General features: G+C 44.6%; 1 protein-coding gene across 1 annotated transcript in view; it reads right to left on the bottom strand.

The window, feature by feature from the left end:
* Positions 1 to 17,593, bottom strand: part of Tmem132c (transmembrane protein 132C) — a 298,442-nt gene that overhangs the window by 36,809 nt on the left and 244,040 nt on the right. The window contains exon 5 of the mRNA XM_055606023.1: positions 14,511 to 14,694. Coding sequence (XP_055461998.1) covers positions 14,511 to 14,694 — 184 coding nt within the window. The remainder of the gene's footprint in view (positions 1 to 14,510; positions 14,695 to 17,593) is intronic.

Here is a 17,593-nt window from a genome sequence, read left to right as displayed (position 1 = left end):
TTCTTTTCTTTTCTTTTCTTTTCTTTTCTTTTCTTTTCTTTTCTTTTGAGGGGGAAGTAGAGGTATTTAAAATTTTCAGTTCTTTCAAAAGTTCAGTTATTACCCCATCCTCCACCCCTGTGTGAAGTTCAGCTGATAAAGATTTTTCTCCCATTCAGTGGGCTGTTTACCCTGCTGCTGGTAATTATTTTTCCTTCCTGTGTAATCTTTTTAATTTCATGGTATCCCGTGTGTGACTCTTAGGGCTTGTTTCTATACTGTTTGTTGGCTTCCTAAGAAAGCTCTTGCCTGAACCCCAAAGAGCATCACTTGAAGAACATCACTTATATTTCTTCTAGCAGTTTCAGTGTTTCAGGTTTTAAATTGAAATCTTTGATTCATTTTAAGTTGATTTTTATACACAGTGAAAGATATGGTTCTAATTTCATTTTTTTCCCCTTCAGGTTGATAGCTAGTTTTGCCAGTACCATTTGTGGAATTGATTTTTCTACATTGTATGTTTTTGACATCTTTGTCAACTATTAGCTGCCACAGCTTTGTTGGCTTATTTCTGGGATGTCTCTTCTGTCCCATTGGCCTGTCTGCTTTTATGCCAGTGCCAGGCAATCTCTGTCACTAGAGGTCTGTAGTATAACTTGAGGTCAGGTATTGTGATAGCCCGATGTGCTTTGGCTTACCAGATTCTCTGGGGTCTCTGCTTGGCTAGCCCTGGTGGAGAGATAGAGATGCACAGCCTATGCCTGAAAGCCAGTTTACCTGACTCCAGCCACAGCATGCCACTGGCTAGGAGTACATCAGTGCACAGTGACAAATCTATTTTAGCTTATGATTCTCACTCAGTAACTGACCCACTCAAGGACATTGCAATCACCCCACTCTCAGTGCCTCGTTGTCCTCCATTTCAAAATGGGGGAATAACCGCTTCAGTCTTCTACTAGTTGTCTGTGATTACCATAACAAGTCAGCATAACCACGATGGCTCAAGGCTGCAAGATTTTATCCTCTCCACACCCTACAGGCCACAGGTTTGAAATGAATATGTAGGTGGCAAGCGTTCAGCAAAGGCTCATGGGAGAATCCTTCCTGGCCTGCTCCTAGTAGCTGCTCCTATTAGTCAGAAACCCCCGGCTTGTAGATATATCCCTCCAATGTCTGTGACATTTTGGGGAATCTTATAAGCGCATGTGCTGTTGGGTTTAGGTCTGGCCATTACCCAGTGTGGTTCTGCTTTGCTCCTTGTCTTTGTCCCATCTGGAAAGACCCAACTTGCACATGAGTCACAGCCGCAGGAGGCATGGGTTAGGGCTTGGACACATCGCTGAGGTACACAATACACCAGACAGCAAATCTTGCAAGGTGTTAGAAAATACTGTGTGTGGCTGCTGCATTATTATTATTACAGAGGGAGGCGTGGGATATGAGCCGCCTGGGTGGTGCGTGAGGCCACAATGACGGTGTGTGAGGCAGGACAGAACCAAGGAAAATCCCTCTCCAGGTCGGATTCCAGCCAGCAGCTGCTTCATGGTCGAGGACCCTCAGAGCCTTCTGTGTTTTTCTGCTTATTGATCAAACCCGATCTCCTCTGAGAGTGCGGCACTTAGACATGTCCACTGGGCATCTGTGAGCTCCTCCTCCAGCCTTTGTTCTTCTCCCCTGCCCCTTTGCCTTCCTCCTCCTTTTTCCTCCCTTCTCCTTTCCCCCTCCTCCCTTCTTCTCTCTTTTCTTAGCCTCTTCCTCATTTCTTTCCCCCTCTTATCTTTGAAACAACTGTATAAAGATGTGGTTCTCATGGCACATGTATGCTCTTTAGAGGATTCACAGAACTGTGCAGCCGTCTCTACAATGAGAGTGAGCACATTTTATCGCCCCGTAGATATTCTGCCTTCTCTGGCTGTTATGGGTAGGGCAGTCCCCGACCCTAGACTGTCACTAAGCTGTTCTCTGTATCTGTGGATTTGCTGAGTCCTTTCACTTAGGATGATGGTTTTGAAACTCAGCTTTGCTGTAGCACAGGCCTGCACTCTTTTTTTTTTTAACTGCCAAATGATTGCAGTGCTCTTGAGTTGAGTGGTACAATTACCAAGTGGGAATCATAAACTAAAACGACCGTATCACTGAGCACTTCCTAAGATCCAAGCTCTGTTCTAATTACGCACATTATTTCATTTGGGATGCCTTTAGAGGTTGGACAGGAAAAACAAATGGGTCCAGCGGACTTGGGGAAAACCGTCCAAGGAGGGCGGGGTGCAGCTTCCACTCAGCAGTGCTGATGCCTGCCTTGTGAGTGGTGGATTGCCAGACACTCTGTGCCTTTCAAGAGAAGCCAGGGCCAGGTGTGATAGCACAGAACCTTAATCCCAGCAGAGACAGAGGATCTCTGTCAGTTTGAAGCCAGTCTGGTCAATGTAGTGAGTTCCAGGACAACCAGAACTACATAGAGAAACTCTGTCTCAAAAAAAAAAAAAAAAAAAAAAAAAAAAAACCAAAAGAGATGGTGTAAGGGTAAGACATCAGGCTTATTTGTGTGAAATCTTTGAATTGGTAAATATGGACAGCCAAATTCATCTTAAGGCAATTTAGGCAAAGAATGATGCCCGAGGATAGCTACCTTCACTCAAACAGCAAAGGCTTAAAGTGACCACACTAGGTCACATACATCTTGTGAACAATCTCAGAGTCAAAGTGGGAAACCAAGGGGCCAACTCACTCAGGTTCACATAAATAATCTTGGTGTTAAAACCAGAAGCCCTGTATCCCAGGATCCTCTTCAGTGTGAGCGAACTGGAATGATTGGTCTTATGAGGTCACAGTTAATTCTTCTGAGAATTCCATGCCTGAGGCATTGTGGCTGCTCATTTGTGGATATACACTTAGAGTGAATATTTGAATACACAAAGGAAAGAAGTTGGTGTCTTCAGCCCGTTGAAATAGTCTCCAGGCCTTTGGTTCTCAACCTGTGGGTTGTGATCCCCTCAGGGAGTTAAATAACCCTTTCACAAGCATCACACATCTGATATCCTGCGTATTCAGCATTTACACTATGATCCATAACAGTAGAAAAATTATAGTTACAAGGTAGCACCAGATATAATCTTATGTTTGGGGCTCACCACAATGCAAGGAACTGTATTAAAGAGTCTTAGCATTAGGAACATTGAGAACCACGGCTCTAGGGTCAAAGCTGCTATTATTGTCTCCTCACTGATCAGATTTGATTTTTGAGTGCTCTAAAATATGGTATCACCTTTATGACCATGGCTCCTGTCATGAGAACAGTTATCAGCATCACTATTTTCATCATCAGCAACATCAGCACCACCACCACCACCATCACCACCATCACCACCATGATCACCATCCTGTCATTTGATCATCATCATGGCCACTGCCATACTCACGTCACCAACATCATCATACTCCCATCATCAACATCACTACCATCATTAATACTTTTGATTTCATAAAGGTGCTAAACAGGGCAGTTCTGATTTCCAGACATCGTGCTTGGTAGGTTTTGCTCTGACCCTCTGGTCAGGCATACCAGGATCATATAATATAGCCACAGTTGGATGATGATGATGAGGAGGAGGAGGCTGACTGATTGATGATGATGATAATGATGATGATGCTTGTCTCTGTGTAGGACTATCCATGATGGACACTGACGAAGTCTGAAACAAAAGTATGTTTATACACCATGAATCTATAAAGGCATTGCCTAGCGTATAGAATACTGAGTGTATGTGAGGGAAGTAGGTGTAGCCTGTAATCCATTGAAGGGCCAGCAGGGGCACCTAATCAAGCTGTGAATCACCTCCTCTATGCTGAGTCAAGGATACAAAGTCTTTGCTGGGTGTGCTGTGCTGGAGCATTGTAATGTCAAGACATTACAAAGGTTTTGGGATAATGAAGGTATTCTCATGTTTCCCATGGTGTCTCAGCAGGATACTCATTTTATAAATAATCTCAATTAAAACACCCCCAAATTATGGATGACATTTTCTTTTGCTGACTCTGATAGTTTCACCATTCCTGTCTAGATGTGCCAGGCCACAGAGAAATTAGGTCATGCAGAAGCAAATACTCATGGTAAACTTGGCAATGGTCCCCTCAGGGAATTTCCACTTTGCCAGTTGTGGGATTTGATAGGTGCTCTGCAGTGGGGCAGGGGGAGGCCTCATTTCAGCCACAGTGTTTTCCAGGAGCAGGGAGAGTAGGGAGGGACTGGAGAAAATTCCCAGAAGTAAGACCACAGATTTGGCCACAACAGGGTTGTGGTGTAGCATGAATACTGCCAGGACTGGTGTTCAGCCGCTCAGCTAAGTCCCCCCTTCTTTGTACAAGGAAGGGCACTGAAGTCACACTCAAGTCAAGCCCCATGGAAGCCCAGCTCTAAGTTCTTGGCTGGTTAGCTTTACCTCTCTGAACCTCAACTTTCTCAGCTGAAAATGGGAGTACCGTGTGGCACCCCAGGGAACTTGGAAATGGTGAAATGAGATACTATCTATAAGATACTAGGAAGGTTGACACTCCAAGGTGTCAAGACATTACTGGCATGTGCGGTTGTAGGATGCAGGAAGAATTTCGACCCACTGAGAAATATAAACAAAAGAATGAGAGACACGTCTGTATCTCATGTGAACTGCAGCAGTGGGGTGACAACTGAGACATGGAGGCAACTGCAGTGTCCTCAACAGCTGACTAGATAATGAAAATATGATCCAGGGCTATGAAACAATATTCAGCCATGGAAACAGATGCACTGATGTAGATGAACTTGGGGGATGCAGTTAGTCCAACAGACCAGGTGTAAATTATTCTATTCATGGATGGATCTAATATGCTGCCACACATAGGAGGAGAGAGGGGAGGAAGATGATTGGTAGAAATGCTGGGAGGGGTGAGGAGAGGATCAACCAGTAGCTATGAGGCTCAAATTATGCTGGAAGAATTGGTTGTAGGTATGTGATGTATAACACAATGTTTGTAGCTAACTACAGGATGCTGTGGATATACTTAAGACTTTGTTATGAGGACCTTCTAAGCTAGGGAGACGGCTGGATCACCAAAGTGCTTGCCTCACAACCATGAGAACATGAGTTCAAACCCAAGGACTCAAGGGCATACTAGCACACAGAGTCTTACTGTGTAGCACTGGTTGGTCTGGAACATGCTTTGTAGATTAGGCTGGCCTTGAACTCATGGAGATCTGTCTACCTCTGCCTCCTGAGTACAGAGAGTAAAGTTATGATGCCAGTAGTGTTGGGATCCGTAAGCAGGCATCTCTACGGCCAGCCCCAAGGGATCTGACAAACCAGTTATCTGGCATTTGTGAAGCCACCGAGAAGACCACCTGCTGGTCACCTTATAAAAGAACTCAAGGAGCTCCTCCCCTTTCTCTTTCTCTCCTGCCTCATCCAGAGATGCTCTCTGCAACCCCTTTCCCTTCCCCTAATAAACCTCCTACGTGGAACCGGTCGTGTAGTGGGATTTGTGAACATGCTGTGTAACTCTCATCCTGCACGATTTCTAACAAGTAGCACAAAATTGTAATCCCAGGGCTGTGGAGATGGGGAAAAAAAAGAGATCCTTGTGCCTTGTTGGTGATCTAGCCTGGCCTATTTAGTGAGTTCCAAGCCAAGGAGAGACCCTGCCTCAAATAATGAGATATGCGGTTCCCCAGGAATGGACCATGAGGTTGATCTCTGGCTTCCACATGCAAGAATTCACATGTACATGTGCACACAGATGAATAAGCACACAGAGAACATCTCATGTTAAATGCTGTGTGTTCACTTGCACAAACTTTCAAAAACAAAGAACAAAGGCACTATAGTTTATCCTGTGACAAAACATGTGAGGTAGTCAGCTTACTAGTAGACAAGGTTTATTTTGGTGCTTGGTTTCAGAGATCACAGCCCATTTCTTCTTCTTCTTCTTCTTCTTCTTCTTCTTCTTCTTCTTCTTCTTCTTCTTCTTCTTCTTCTTCTTCTTCTTCTTCTTCTCCTTCTCCTCCTCCTCCTCCTCCTCCTCCTCCTCCTCCTCCTCCTCCTCCTCCTCCTTCTCCTCCTCCTCATCCTCCTTCTTCTTCCTCTTCCTCCTCCTCTTCTTCTTTGCTTATTTCTTTTGCCCCAAAGCGAAAGACAGGGTGATGCGACTTGGGTTGCCATAGTCCTTTTCAGAGCTTTCAGTCCACTCCCTATGAGCCTATGTGCGCCATTTTCATTCCAACCACAATATCCCATGAGGTTGGTGGAGGAGGTGGAGCTTGCCTTCCCTGGGAATGGAATGGGAGGAGCACAGGTCCAGAGGGGGCTCTAAGTGACAGTAATAGATTCTTGGGACTTCTACCCACAGCTTCAATCTTTGCCAACATTGGTGGGGAGCAGGGGATGGCCATCAGAGCACAGCTACTGGGAATGGAGTAGGATTCAGGCTGTGTCCTGGCTCCTTAGATACTCTCTTGAGAGGCAGAACCCATCTCAAAAGTGGCCCAGGGCATTTCCGTTATTGTAAAGCATCACACAGAGGCTGTAGATGACCTGAGGTTAATGCAGAAGAAGTTGGAGGCTTGTGTTTGGGCTGATGGCAGGGAACTACTCAAAGCAAAGGAAGAACCAGCCTACCTGCGTGTTTGGAAGGCAAAAAGAATACTTCTCCATAAAATAAATGAATGTGCTGATTTTTACCTTTTAAAACTCCTTAACAAAACCCGGTCAGAAGGGAAAAACCTTCTTTTTTCATCTAGCCATTATTGTATTAATTTCTAAGGCAAAATATCAGGCTTAATTCTCATTAAAATCTATACCTGCCTAAAGTTCTCAGGAATAAAATTTCATTATCCATTCTCTTTGGTTTCTACTTTCAAGAATGCTTGGTATGTTGGGTCTCTGCAAAGCAGGGCTTCTGTGTCACTGAGAACCTACCCTCCCTTTCCCTGGAACACAGTGCTGTAGCTTAGCAGCTTGACTGTTGGACACTGAACACCATACACGCCCAGTCTGATGTAATGCCACAGCCTTGAAAGTGAATTTTAGGTCTGATCGCTGTCAAATCCTGTGTCTGAGTAATGGATGGTTCTCATTTCTGTGGATGACTGCATGCCTTGCTGCAATAATGTATGATTCCACCATGCCCTGTGGTGTTTGTCAGGACGAGGCTGGTGCACTTAGGCATCCATGATGGTAACATTTGGGAAGACTACACATGGATTATGCATTGGCTTCCTGGTCAATCCTGTTGTGTTTTTTTTTTTTTAAGCTTTAGTTTATGTATATGTGCTAACATGTCTCCCCAAATCCTGCCTTTCTGAAGCTTCTTCAGAAGGAAAGAAAAAGAAGGAACAGCCTGAGTCTTAAGCCACTAATGATGCAGAGAAAGCAGAAAATTTAAAGCCCTTGGTTTGGGGCTGAATCCCAAAATGTTATGAAGATGAATGAGGAGCACTTCGTTTCTCTCTAATGAAAGTAGGGTGTGTGTGTGTGTGTGTGTGTGTGTGTGTGTGTGTGTGTGTGTGTGTCTGGTGTGTCTGTATGCATATGTGTGTGCTTGTGTATAGGTGTGGAATGGTGTATGTATGTGTGTGGTGTCTCTCTGTGCATATGTGTATGGTGTGTCTGTGTAAGCCTGCATACACACTTATGTATGTGTGCCTGTTCTTGTGTTTTTGAGTGCTTCTCCAGTGCTGGTCTTACCACCCCACACTGCTATACCCACCATCTTTTACATGGCTTCTGGGAATCTAAACTCAGTTTCTCATGTGCAGCAAGGGCCTCACCTACTAAGTCTACCTGGCCATCTCTTCAAATATCCATCCACCCATCCATCCATCCATCCACCTATCCATGGTTGTTTAAATGAGAATATCCCTCATGGGCTCGAGTATTTGAACACTTGGTCTTCAGTAGATGGTGCTGTTTGGGAAGGGTGTGGAACCTCCATACAGTGGTTCTCAGCCTTCCTAACACTGCAACCCCACGTGGTGGTGACCCCAATTGTAAAATTATTTTCATTGCTACTTCATAACTCTGATTTTGCCACTGTTATGAACCATAATGTAAATATCTGTTTTCCGATGGTCTCGGGTGACCTCTGAGAGGGTTGTCTAACCTCGAAGTGGTTGCAACCCATGTGTTGAGAGCTACTCTAGAAGATGGAGTCTCCCTGGAGAAGCACACAGCTGAGGACAAGCAGTGAGGGCTCACAGCCACCTGATTTCTAGTTCTCACTCAGCTTCATGCTTCATGGTTGAGGTGTGATCTCTCAGCTCTCCTCTCTGGCCTGCCTGCAGCCATGCCTCCTCACCATTATGGATGCTCCCTCTGGAACCATAATTATTCTCTCCATAACTTTTTGGTTATAGTGTTTTATTACAGCAACCATGTAGGAACTAATAAATGACCCTCTCCCAACCCTGCCCCCAGCCATCTACTCATTCAATAACTTCTCATTAAGCACCCACTGTTTACCAAGCATTGCTCTGAATGATACAGCGTGACCCCTTCCCCCCCTGGGGAAACTCAGACAATGAATTCAGAAGTGCAATGTGATACTCTGTTATTCTATGAAAGAAGATCTAGGCAGGCTGGGTGTAGGGTGACTGGGACATTATTCTGAGTGAGGTAGACCTGAGAAGATGTAAGCAGGGGCCTGAGTGTGAGGAGGGATAGCACAGCTGGATGGTGGAAGGGAGCCTTGGGCATGGCAAACAGCAGGTGTGAAGGCTGGTTCTACTTTGCCTTTCCAGAAATGAACACCTTTCACTGGCTCCGGGGACCACCCTAACCCAAGGCGGGCCTCAACTCAACATCATTATGTTTTTAAAACCACAATCTCCAAACAAGGCGAGGTCACACAGGGTTGGGAATAATGAGTTAGGGAGCTGGGCTGTGAAGGACTATCTTGTGGGAACGAAATATTCAACCAGTTTCCACCCATTACCTCTGAATGCCACTCACTAATGAACTATCTCTGAAGCCCGAGACCAGAATTCTGTGGGTGCAGTGCCCTCATCAATGAGGGCATAGTGCGGCCAGCCAGCTGCCAGACTCCCAGCAGGTAGGTAAGGGTCCATGAAGTAGAGCTAGTCTCAGCAGAAGGCTTAAGCTTCTATTGGCTTCTTAGTACACATCACCCAGATGCACAGACATCTCACATGCCTCATGAAGTTTCTGGTCCCCTAAATCAGTGGTTCTCACCCTTCCTAACGCTGTGACCCTTTAATACAGTTCTTCATGTTGTGGTGACCCCCAACCATAAAATTATTTTTGTTGCTACTTCATAACTACAATTTTACTACTGTTATGAATCATAATGTAAATATCCTGATATGCAGGATATTTGATATGTGGCCCCTGTTAAAGGGTCAGTCAACCCCCAAAAGGACCATGATCCACAGGTCGAGAACCACTGCCCTAGAGGAAAGGACTCTAGCCCACACGCCCAGATCCTTTAAATAGCCCACTGGCTGACACTCTATTTTTAGTTTGTTCTTAATCAGAGATTATGACATGTCACAGAAAGTCCAAGAACACAACAGGTTCCCATTATGTGCTCATGTCAAGCAAAATGACTTCATCTTAAGCCTATATAGCTAAGAAGGTGATGATTTGAAAACTCATCAAAAATCCAAGTAACATGGCCAACATTAGGAAATCCAATTGAAGTACGTCAGTCCTAGGAAAGATGACTTCTTGCATCTGTCAAATGAGAGCCGTCTTTCTCTAGAGCAGGCTTAAAAGTTAGAGTTTCAATTTGAAAAGAAAGTTCTTTTTTTGAGACAGGGTCCTATTCTTTAGCTCTGAGAGACCTGAAATTCACTTTTTAGATGAGGCTGGCCTCGAACTCTGCTTTCTGAGTGCTAGGATTAAGGGCATATGCCATTATGTCTGGCCTAAAGTTGGGGTATTTTCTCCCATTAAAAAAAAATTGTAGCCAGGCATGGTGGCACACACCTTTAATTCCGGCATTCAGGGAGACAGAGGCAGTTGGATCTCTGTGAGTTCAAGGACAGCCTGATTTACAAATAGAGTCCAGGACACACAAGGCTACAGAGAGAAACCCTGTCCCCCCCCCCAAAAAAAAATAGAGAGACACTTTGGGACAACATCTTCTTCGCTCATCCAGCCACTAGTAAAGTTCCATCTTTCCTATGAAAGAGCTACTCATGTGGGAGAGCCCCACCAGCATGCCAGATTACACAAAGCAAGGGGCATCTGGTTTCTGTTCACCCCAGGATGGATGATTCCAGAGCTGGGCAGAGTGAGGAAGCTCCAGGAGAATCCAGTGGGTTCTACTGAAAGCCTATAGACCCCATCATCCCCTCTCATCTGTCATAAGGAAACAAATTCACCGAGTTAATACTTGACCTCTGTTCCTGCCCAAGCAACTTGGGTAGATACTTGTTTTTACACAGAAAAAATGATCCTCCCCGCCCCCAAAAAATATATTTGTTAGCCCAAGTGCTTCTCCAGTTTAATGCTTCCCACATATGAACCTAGTATGTTCTTGGTCCTTCCTAGACTTATACCTAAATCTCAAGCCTGACATGGGTATGAGGAGGGTACTAGGTAGGGAGAGGATCCTTCAGGGGAAGAATGCTGATGGGGAGGAGAGCCTATAGATGTCTGAAGATGGTGCTGAGCAAGCTGCACTGGGACCAGCTACCGTGGCTTAATGGTCACAAGCAGCACAGCATGAGCTGGACAGGCTTCTGCTTGCCTGGGCTCCTACAGACCCGCGTGCAGCCCGCTCAATGCTTGGGGGGAGTCAGATGCTGAGGCCTGATGTTATAGTCTGCTGGTAGTTCTTCCGGTCCCTAGATTTCTCCCTTTACTGAAGAAAGGCCTGAGAAGGTATGATGTTGAGGCCAAGAACTTCCCCAAGAAGCAAATTCCTCTTTAATAACTTCCGTGGGACCTGTTTGAAGGCTGTTTTATTTAAGATGAACAGCATCCTCGGAGATTTGCTTGTTTTCCTTTCCTTTTATGAAGATTTATTTTATTTATATATATGTATGTATATTCACATATGCACGGGTGCCCCTGGAGGTCAGAAGAGATTGTTGGATCCCCTGGAGCTGGAGTTATGAACAGTTGTGAGCCACTCTTTGTGAGCGTTGCTGAGAGAACTGGGGTCTTCTGCAAAAGTAGCACGTGCTATTAACTTCTAAGCCATTTTTCCAGCTCTTACTCGATGTTTGCAGAGGCCTAACCAGCTGCCAACAGGCAACAGGGGACTTGCTCCACAGTGTTCATTTTTCTCTCTTTCCTTAACTTTCTTTTTAAGTTAGGCTTGTTATTTCCAGATACTTGGGATTCTGAAGCAGGAGGAATGCAAGTTGAAGGCTTGCTTGGGCTACAGAATTTGGGCAACATAGTGAGACCCTACCTCAAAATAAAAAGATGGGTTTGTAGCTCAGTTATAGGGGGCTTGTAGATCATGCATGACTTCATAGGTTTAATCCCAATAATGAAAAATGAAATAGAATTTCTTATATTTGAGTGAAGCTACAGTCTTGTTCCTACTTACTACCAATAGAGGTTTTTGTTTGTTCGTTTTTGGCTAGTTATAAATGGAATTAATTTTATTTTAGTCTAAGAAAGTGGCTTTTTAGACTGATATGGTTATTCATTTTATTCATAGTGAACTGAATCCCCCAAACATTTTGTTACTTTCAAGTACTCATACCAAATCATAGTTTTTTAAAGTGCCTCTGAGCCATCTCATCTAAAGCCTTTATGTTAGCCTGGTTCCTTATTAAATTTTAGAGTCCAGGTCTTACTCTGTAGCTCACTCTGATTTTGAACTCAGAATCCTCTTGCCTCAGCCTGAGCACTGGGATTATAGGTGTGCACATTCACACCCCACTGACAACTGTTCCCCATTCTTCATGCTGTGCTGCATAATTGAAGTCAAGTTGTATGTTCCAGGGAAGCACACCAATGATGAACTCCTGAACCAGGGGTCAGATGTAAGCTGCATGCCCGCTGGTCCTGTAGGGATGGCATCGATAGTGACCATGGCATGAAGCCAATCTGAATTCACTTGGGATAACTTGCAGACAAAAGAATTTGGGGTATGACATTAGGAGTGATTTTGGCTTGTCTTAAAAGCACTGTAAAAACACAATAACCACAATAATAAAATCTCATTTCAAGAAGGACTCACGTGTTGACAATGGGCTGTAATAATATCTTATGCCTTTATAATAGTTTTGCTTTTCAAAGTATTTGAATGTCTTATCTTTCTGAAATAGACAGGATAGGAATTGGGCACTTATGTTCTGTAGTGAATGTTGGCATGAATTTTAGGATGCAGATTTGCAAAAAATATTTTTTTTTTCTTGCCAAGGACCACATAGTAAATATTTTAGTTTTTGAGCAACAGGCAAAACTGTTTAAATGTACTTAAAAATGAAGTTCAAGGTCAGGCATGAGATGGAGGGTTACCTGGGGTTACAGTACACATTCAAAGCCAAGAATAAGCCAGGTGTGGTGGTGCATGCCTATAAGCTCAGCACCATGGAGGCTGAGGCAAGGGGATTGAGGCTTTGAAGGGAGTCTGCGTTATGTAATGAGTTCAAAGCTGGTTTATTTGCCTAATGATACCTTTGCAGCTCAGAGGGCAAGTGATTGTCAGTGGTGTGCCATCCAAAATATAATGTCACAAGCAATCACTCTCCACCTTCCTCAGGTCAATGAATCCTGTAGAAGAGGACATGTAGGCTAATGTCTGTTGTGTCTGGCTGGTGTCTGCCTCTCACTTTAGTGTGAGCTAAATTTTCCCATGATGCATCATGACGGCCTGTTATGAGTCCCATTGTGCACCTGCCCTGGGTGACATGGTACTAGGCCTGGCAAGCAGAGTGTAGCATCCCCTTTGACTTTGATGAATGGCTGATGGGGAGCACATGGCCAAGCCAGGCCAATGTTTCCAAAGATTTACTCATTTGTGTGCGTATGCATGTACATGTAGTGCCTTCAGAGTCCAGAAGAGGGCATGAGATCCCCTAAACTGGAGTTACGGGCAGCTAGGGCCAGAAACTGAAGTCTGGTCCTTTGAAAGAACAGAATAAGCTTTCTTAGCTAGGGAGCCATCTTTCTAGACCAGTGATTTAAACCAGAGCTTCTCCAGGGAAGCTGAGTGAACTGCTGAGTGACTGGCAGTGAAGGTCTCACTTTTTCTGCAGGAACAACACAATTATGGCCCTACCATGGGCCGACTGATGATCTAACAGAAAGTCAGAGATGCAGGGCTAGGAGCATCCAGAGTGTGGTTTACAGATCAGCATCAATAATCTTTCCTAGGAGGTCTTAAAAGACTCCAGGTAGATCTTCTAAACCTCACAACATACGAGTTTGAGAAACACTTTAAGTTCAAACTGAGTTGGGTTTGTCTCTTAAGTAAGGTGAAGAATTCTAATCAATCTATTTCCCACAATCTCTTATTAATTCAGGTAAATGGGATGCTTGCTGATAAGAGGTCATCAATGAGAGTGATGGAATCTCAACACATAATCCAACCCCATTGTATGGGATGGAGAGTGCAGGTTCTGGGATTCCAGTGTCTGCTGACTTCTTGACTACTGAGAGCCTTGTCCATGGCCAGGTGAAATGCAATGAAGAAGTTGCCTGTAGGGAGTGGGGAGGAGCTGGGAGGAGTTGGGAGCACTTCTCCCTACCCCAGGGACTGCATGGTACAGGGTCCCCTGCAGTTTTGTTTCCTTCCTATTGCTGTAGGAAAACACCCTTTAGCAAAAGCAAATTAGGGCATAAAGGACTTATTTGGCTCACACTTCCAGGCTATAGTCCGTCATTAGGGGAAGTCAAGGCAGGGACTCAAGCCATTTGTCACACAACATTCACAGTCAAGAGCAGAGAGGAGAGACCTCACACATGCATCCTGCTTGCCGGTTTCCTTTACTCTTATACAGTCCATGTACTAGTGCTGCCCGCATTCAAGGTGGGCCTTTCCACCTCAACTGACCATCAAGATGACCCCCTGTGCCCCACAGACATGCCCACAGGCCAACCTGATCTAGACAATTCTTCATTGAGAGTCTCTTCCTAGGCAATTCTAGGTTATGTCAAGCTGACAGTTTAAACTGACCAGCACATCTGCCATTTATATAATGCCACATAATCAAGAATAACTTTAGCTGATTCCGACCTCTGAGTTTGGGGTCACTTGTTGCCTCAGCCTAGCCCAGCTCATCCAGGACATATGGCAGCCTAAAGTTCCTATACAAATAGGAACACGAAAAGGAGAGCTAAAGTGGCTTAAAGCAGAGGTAAGCAACAAGCAATTTAGCAATGGGACATGGCTAGCACCATGACACATTATCTGAGAGGCTGAAAAGGGGATGTTGCCACTTCCAGGGTGGAGGAAGATAAGTTGCTGATAGATAAAATAATTATACACAAAATACAGTAATGACCCGGGAAAGAGGAAGCATGCCAGGGTACTGTTAATCAGAAGGACTCAAGGGCTGTCATGGCACCATGACTTACCATAGCGAGCGGGACAATGGCGACCAGGTCCTTCTGGCTGATGAAGATCTCAGACACAGCGATGTCTGTGGTCCCCTTCCTCGGGTACTCCACCTGCCATGTGATGGACTGTGTCCCCGAGAGGCTGCTAAAGCTGGCGATTTCAAAATTCATCTGCATGACCTCGCTGAATAAATTGCTGCTTCTGAAAGGGAATGGAAGGAAATGGTTTCAATCAGATGTTGTTTGGAGGGAACCCCCTCTCAGGAACTTGAAGCATGATGTCACTTTCAAGTTAGAGAGTGGGGAGGTGGGAAAGAGGAATACCCACAAGCCACAGAGCTACGCAAAAATTCTTAAATACTGAGCAATGATCACTGTGCAGAGGAATGAGCTCTCTGCATTGTTTTTGTATTTTTTTTTTTTTAATAAGGGCTCACTTCAAAGCCATGGCTGGCCCGGAGCTAACTCTGTATAACAGGCTAGCCTCAAACTTGTAGGAATCTCCTGCCTCAGCATCCTGAGTGCTGGGATTAATGAGGACCACCACGCCCAGATAACTCTTGTTGCTCTTGTGCTCAGGTGGGGAACCGCCATAAATATGTACTTTTAAGACTGATTCACGAAGCTGGGAGTATAGCTCAATTGGCAGAGTGTTTGCCTGGCTTTTATGAAGCCACTGGCTCAATAACACTGCTTCCACTAGGCATTATGGTGCACACCTGTGGTCCTAGTATGTGGGAAGTCAAGGCAGGCAGATTGGAGGTCAAGGTCCTGGTTACACTATGATTTCAAGGCTAAAATGGGATACATGAGACCTTGTCTTTAAAAAAAGGGTACTGCAATCCCTCCTCCAAAATAACAAACTCCAGTAATGAAGTGGACTCTGCCATGCATGTGAGCCTGATTCCTCTAGCTCTGTATATCATTCCCTCATTCAGAATCTGTCCTCATTAGATGTTCCCTTATATGCTTGGTGCTGGAAGATGGTGACAAAGAAAAGGAGTCAGTTCATCCCATGAGCATCTGCCTTAAGGGGACCAAGAGTGGACTGGAGAAATGTTAAGAGCAGTGGTTGAGAGCACTTGGCTGCTCTTCCAGAGGTTCTGAGTTCAATTCCCAACAACCACATGGTGGCTCACAGCTATCTATAATGGAATCTGATTTCCTCTTCTGGTGTGCATGAAAATAGAGTACTCATATACATAAAATAAATAAATAAATATTTTTAAAAAGGTGAGGGTGAGGAGGCCAAGAGCACACACATAGTGAGGTGTGTACTGTTAATAGAATGATGAAGAGAGAGATTTAAACACTTAGGTAAATGCCAGGAACTACTGCTTGATAAAAATCAATGGTGTGGATTTACAAAGGTAACTCTTGAAAGAAAATTTCAAAATTGTCTTAAAAAAGTACTTTCTCAAAAGCCCCCCCCCCCAGTAGTCACAAAAGTTCCAGGCCATTGAAAGCCCAATTTCCCAAACCCCTTGGACTCATCTGTAAGAAAACAGTGCCTAAGAATGAGCTAAAAAGCCAAAGGGTCTTTAGCTTCCCATCCTTGGGTTGAGGGAAGAGATTTGAGTACTGATGTCATAGCCACTGTGGGTAGCTCAGTGCATGTGGAAGCAAAGAGACTCACAAAATAAAGAAATGGAAATTTTTTTACAGGGGTTCTAAGGTTATCTCCATGAATGGTCCTCAGTTGGAGTATCAGTGTCAGAAAAGACCCCTGGGCCCAGATATTTTGGTTCTGTTGCTCTCTTTGTGGAACTCCTGTCCTCTCAAGGTCTTTCTATCTCCCCCTTCTTTCATAAGATTTCCTACACTCTGTCCAAAGTTTGGCTATGAGTCTCAGCATCTTTAATACCCTGCTGGGTAGAGTCTTTCAGAGGTCCTCTGTGGTATGCTCCTGTCCTGTTCCGTGTTTTCTCCATCTTCCTAGGTCTATCCTGTTTCCTTTTCTGAATGAGGATTCAGAACCTTTTTCTTTGCCTGGCAGTTCAGTGTTTAAGTGGGTTCCTTAGTAAGGGAAACAGGGACTGTCTCTGAAATGAACTCAGTGTCTGACTCTTTGATCACCTCCCCCTGGGGGGGGGGGCAGCCTTACCAGGCCACAGAGGAAGATAATGCAGACAGTCCTGATGAAACCTGATAGGCTAGGATCAGATGGAAGGGGAGGAGGACCTCCCCTAACAGTGGACTGGGGGAGGGGCATGGGCAGAGAAAAGGAAAAGTGGGTGGGATTGGGAGGGGATGGTGAAGGGGGTACAGCTGGGATATAAAGTGAATAAATTAAAATATAAAAAAAGAATAACCATAAAAAAGAAACGAAATTCTGAGTGGGGATGCCTCACCCAGGAGAGCAGTACAGTCTGAACGTGGGCTGTATTTTACTCATTCTGTTTCTAGCACTGTCATGAACCCAAACACAGCTCTCTCACCCTTCCCACAGGTGCACATTTCCCATGATCTCTCCATGGTGCTGATGGGTATTGCTGTGCATTGCAGGTTCCACCATGAGTTAAGTGAGAAAGTGGGGACTGAACAAGTGCAGGAAGGAGGCAAGAAAGACATGGAGGGGAGACTGGCAAAGCTAGAATCCTAGGAAAAGAGCTCTAGAGAAGTCTATGCCTCATACTCAAACCCACACGCCACTGTCTTGATCCTTTGTGTCAGCAGCTCCCATTCAGAATACCGAGGGAGGATATCTGATCAGCTGAGATTTAACAGGCTAGTGTAGAGAAAGGACCAGGCCTCCCCTACTGTTGTCTGCAGTTAGTACAAAAGACAGAATTCAGAACCCATGACATAAGGACAGTGGGGAGGGAGAAGCTTGTGAAGTCTGCCTTGTTCCAAGCACACTTGGATTCAACTACAAGGTTCAGTTAAAAAGGAGCAAACAGTAGGGCTGGAGACATGGCTCAGTAGTTAAGACATGAGTTCAGTTCCTAGCACCCACATGGCAGGTATCAATTGTCTGTTCCAGGGGATCTAATATCCTCTTTTGGCTTCTGTAGGCACCAGACATATATGTGTTATACATACAAATATGCAGGCAATATATATATATATATATATATATATATATATATATATATATATAT

The sequence above is a fragment of the Psammomys obesus genome, unplaced genomic scaffold (assembly GCF_907164565.1).
Source record: "Psammomys obesus unplaced genomic scaffold, mPsaObe1.curated_primary_1811, whole genome shotgun sequence".
In the NCBI taxonomy this organism is placed as follows: domain Eukaryota; kingdom Metazoa; phylum Chordata; class Mammalia; order Rodentia; family Muridae; genus Psammomys; species Psammomys obesus.
This window is presented reverse-complemented; position numbering and strand designations above follow the sequence as displayed.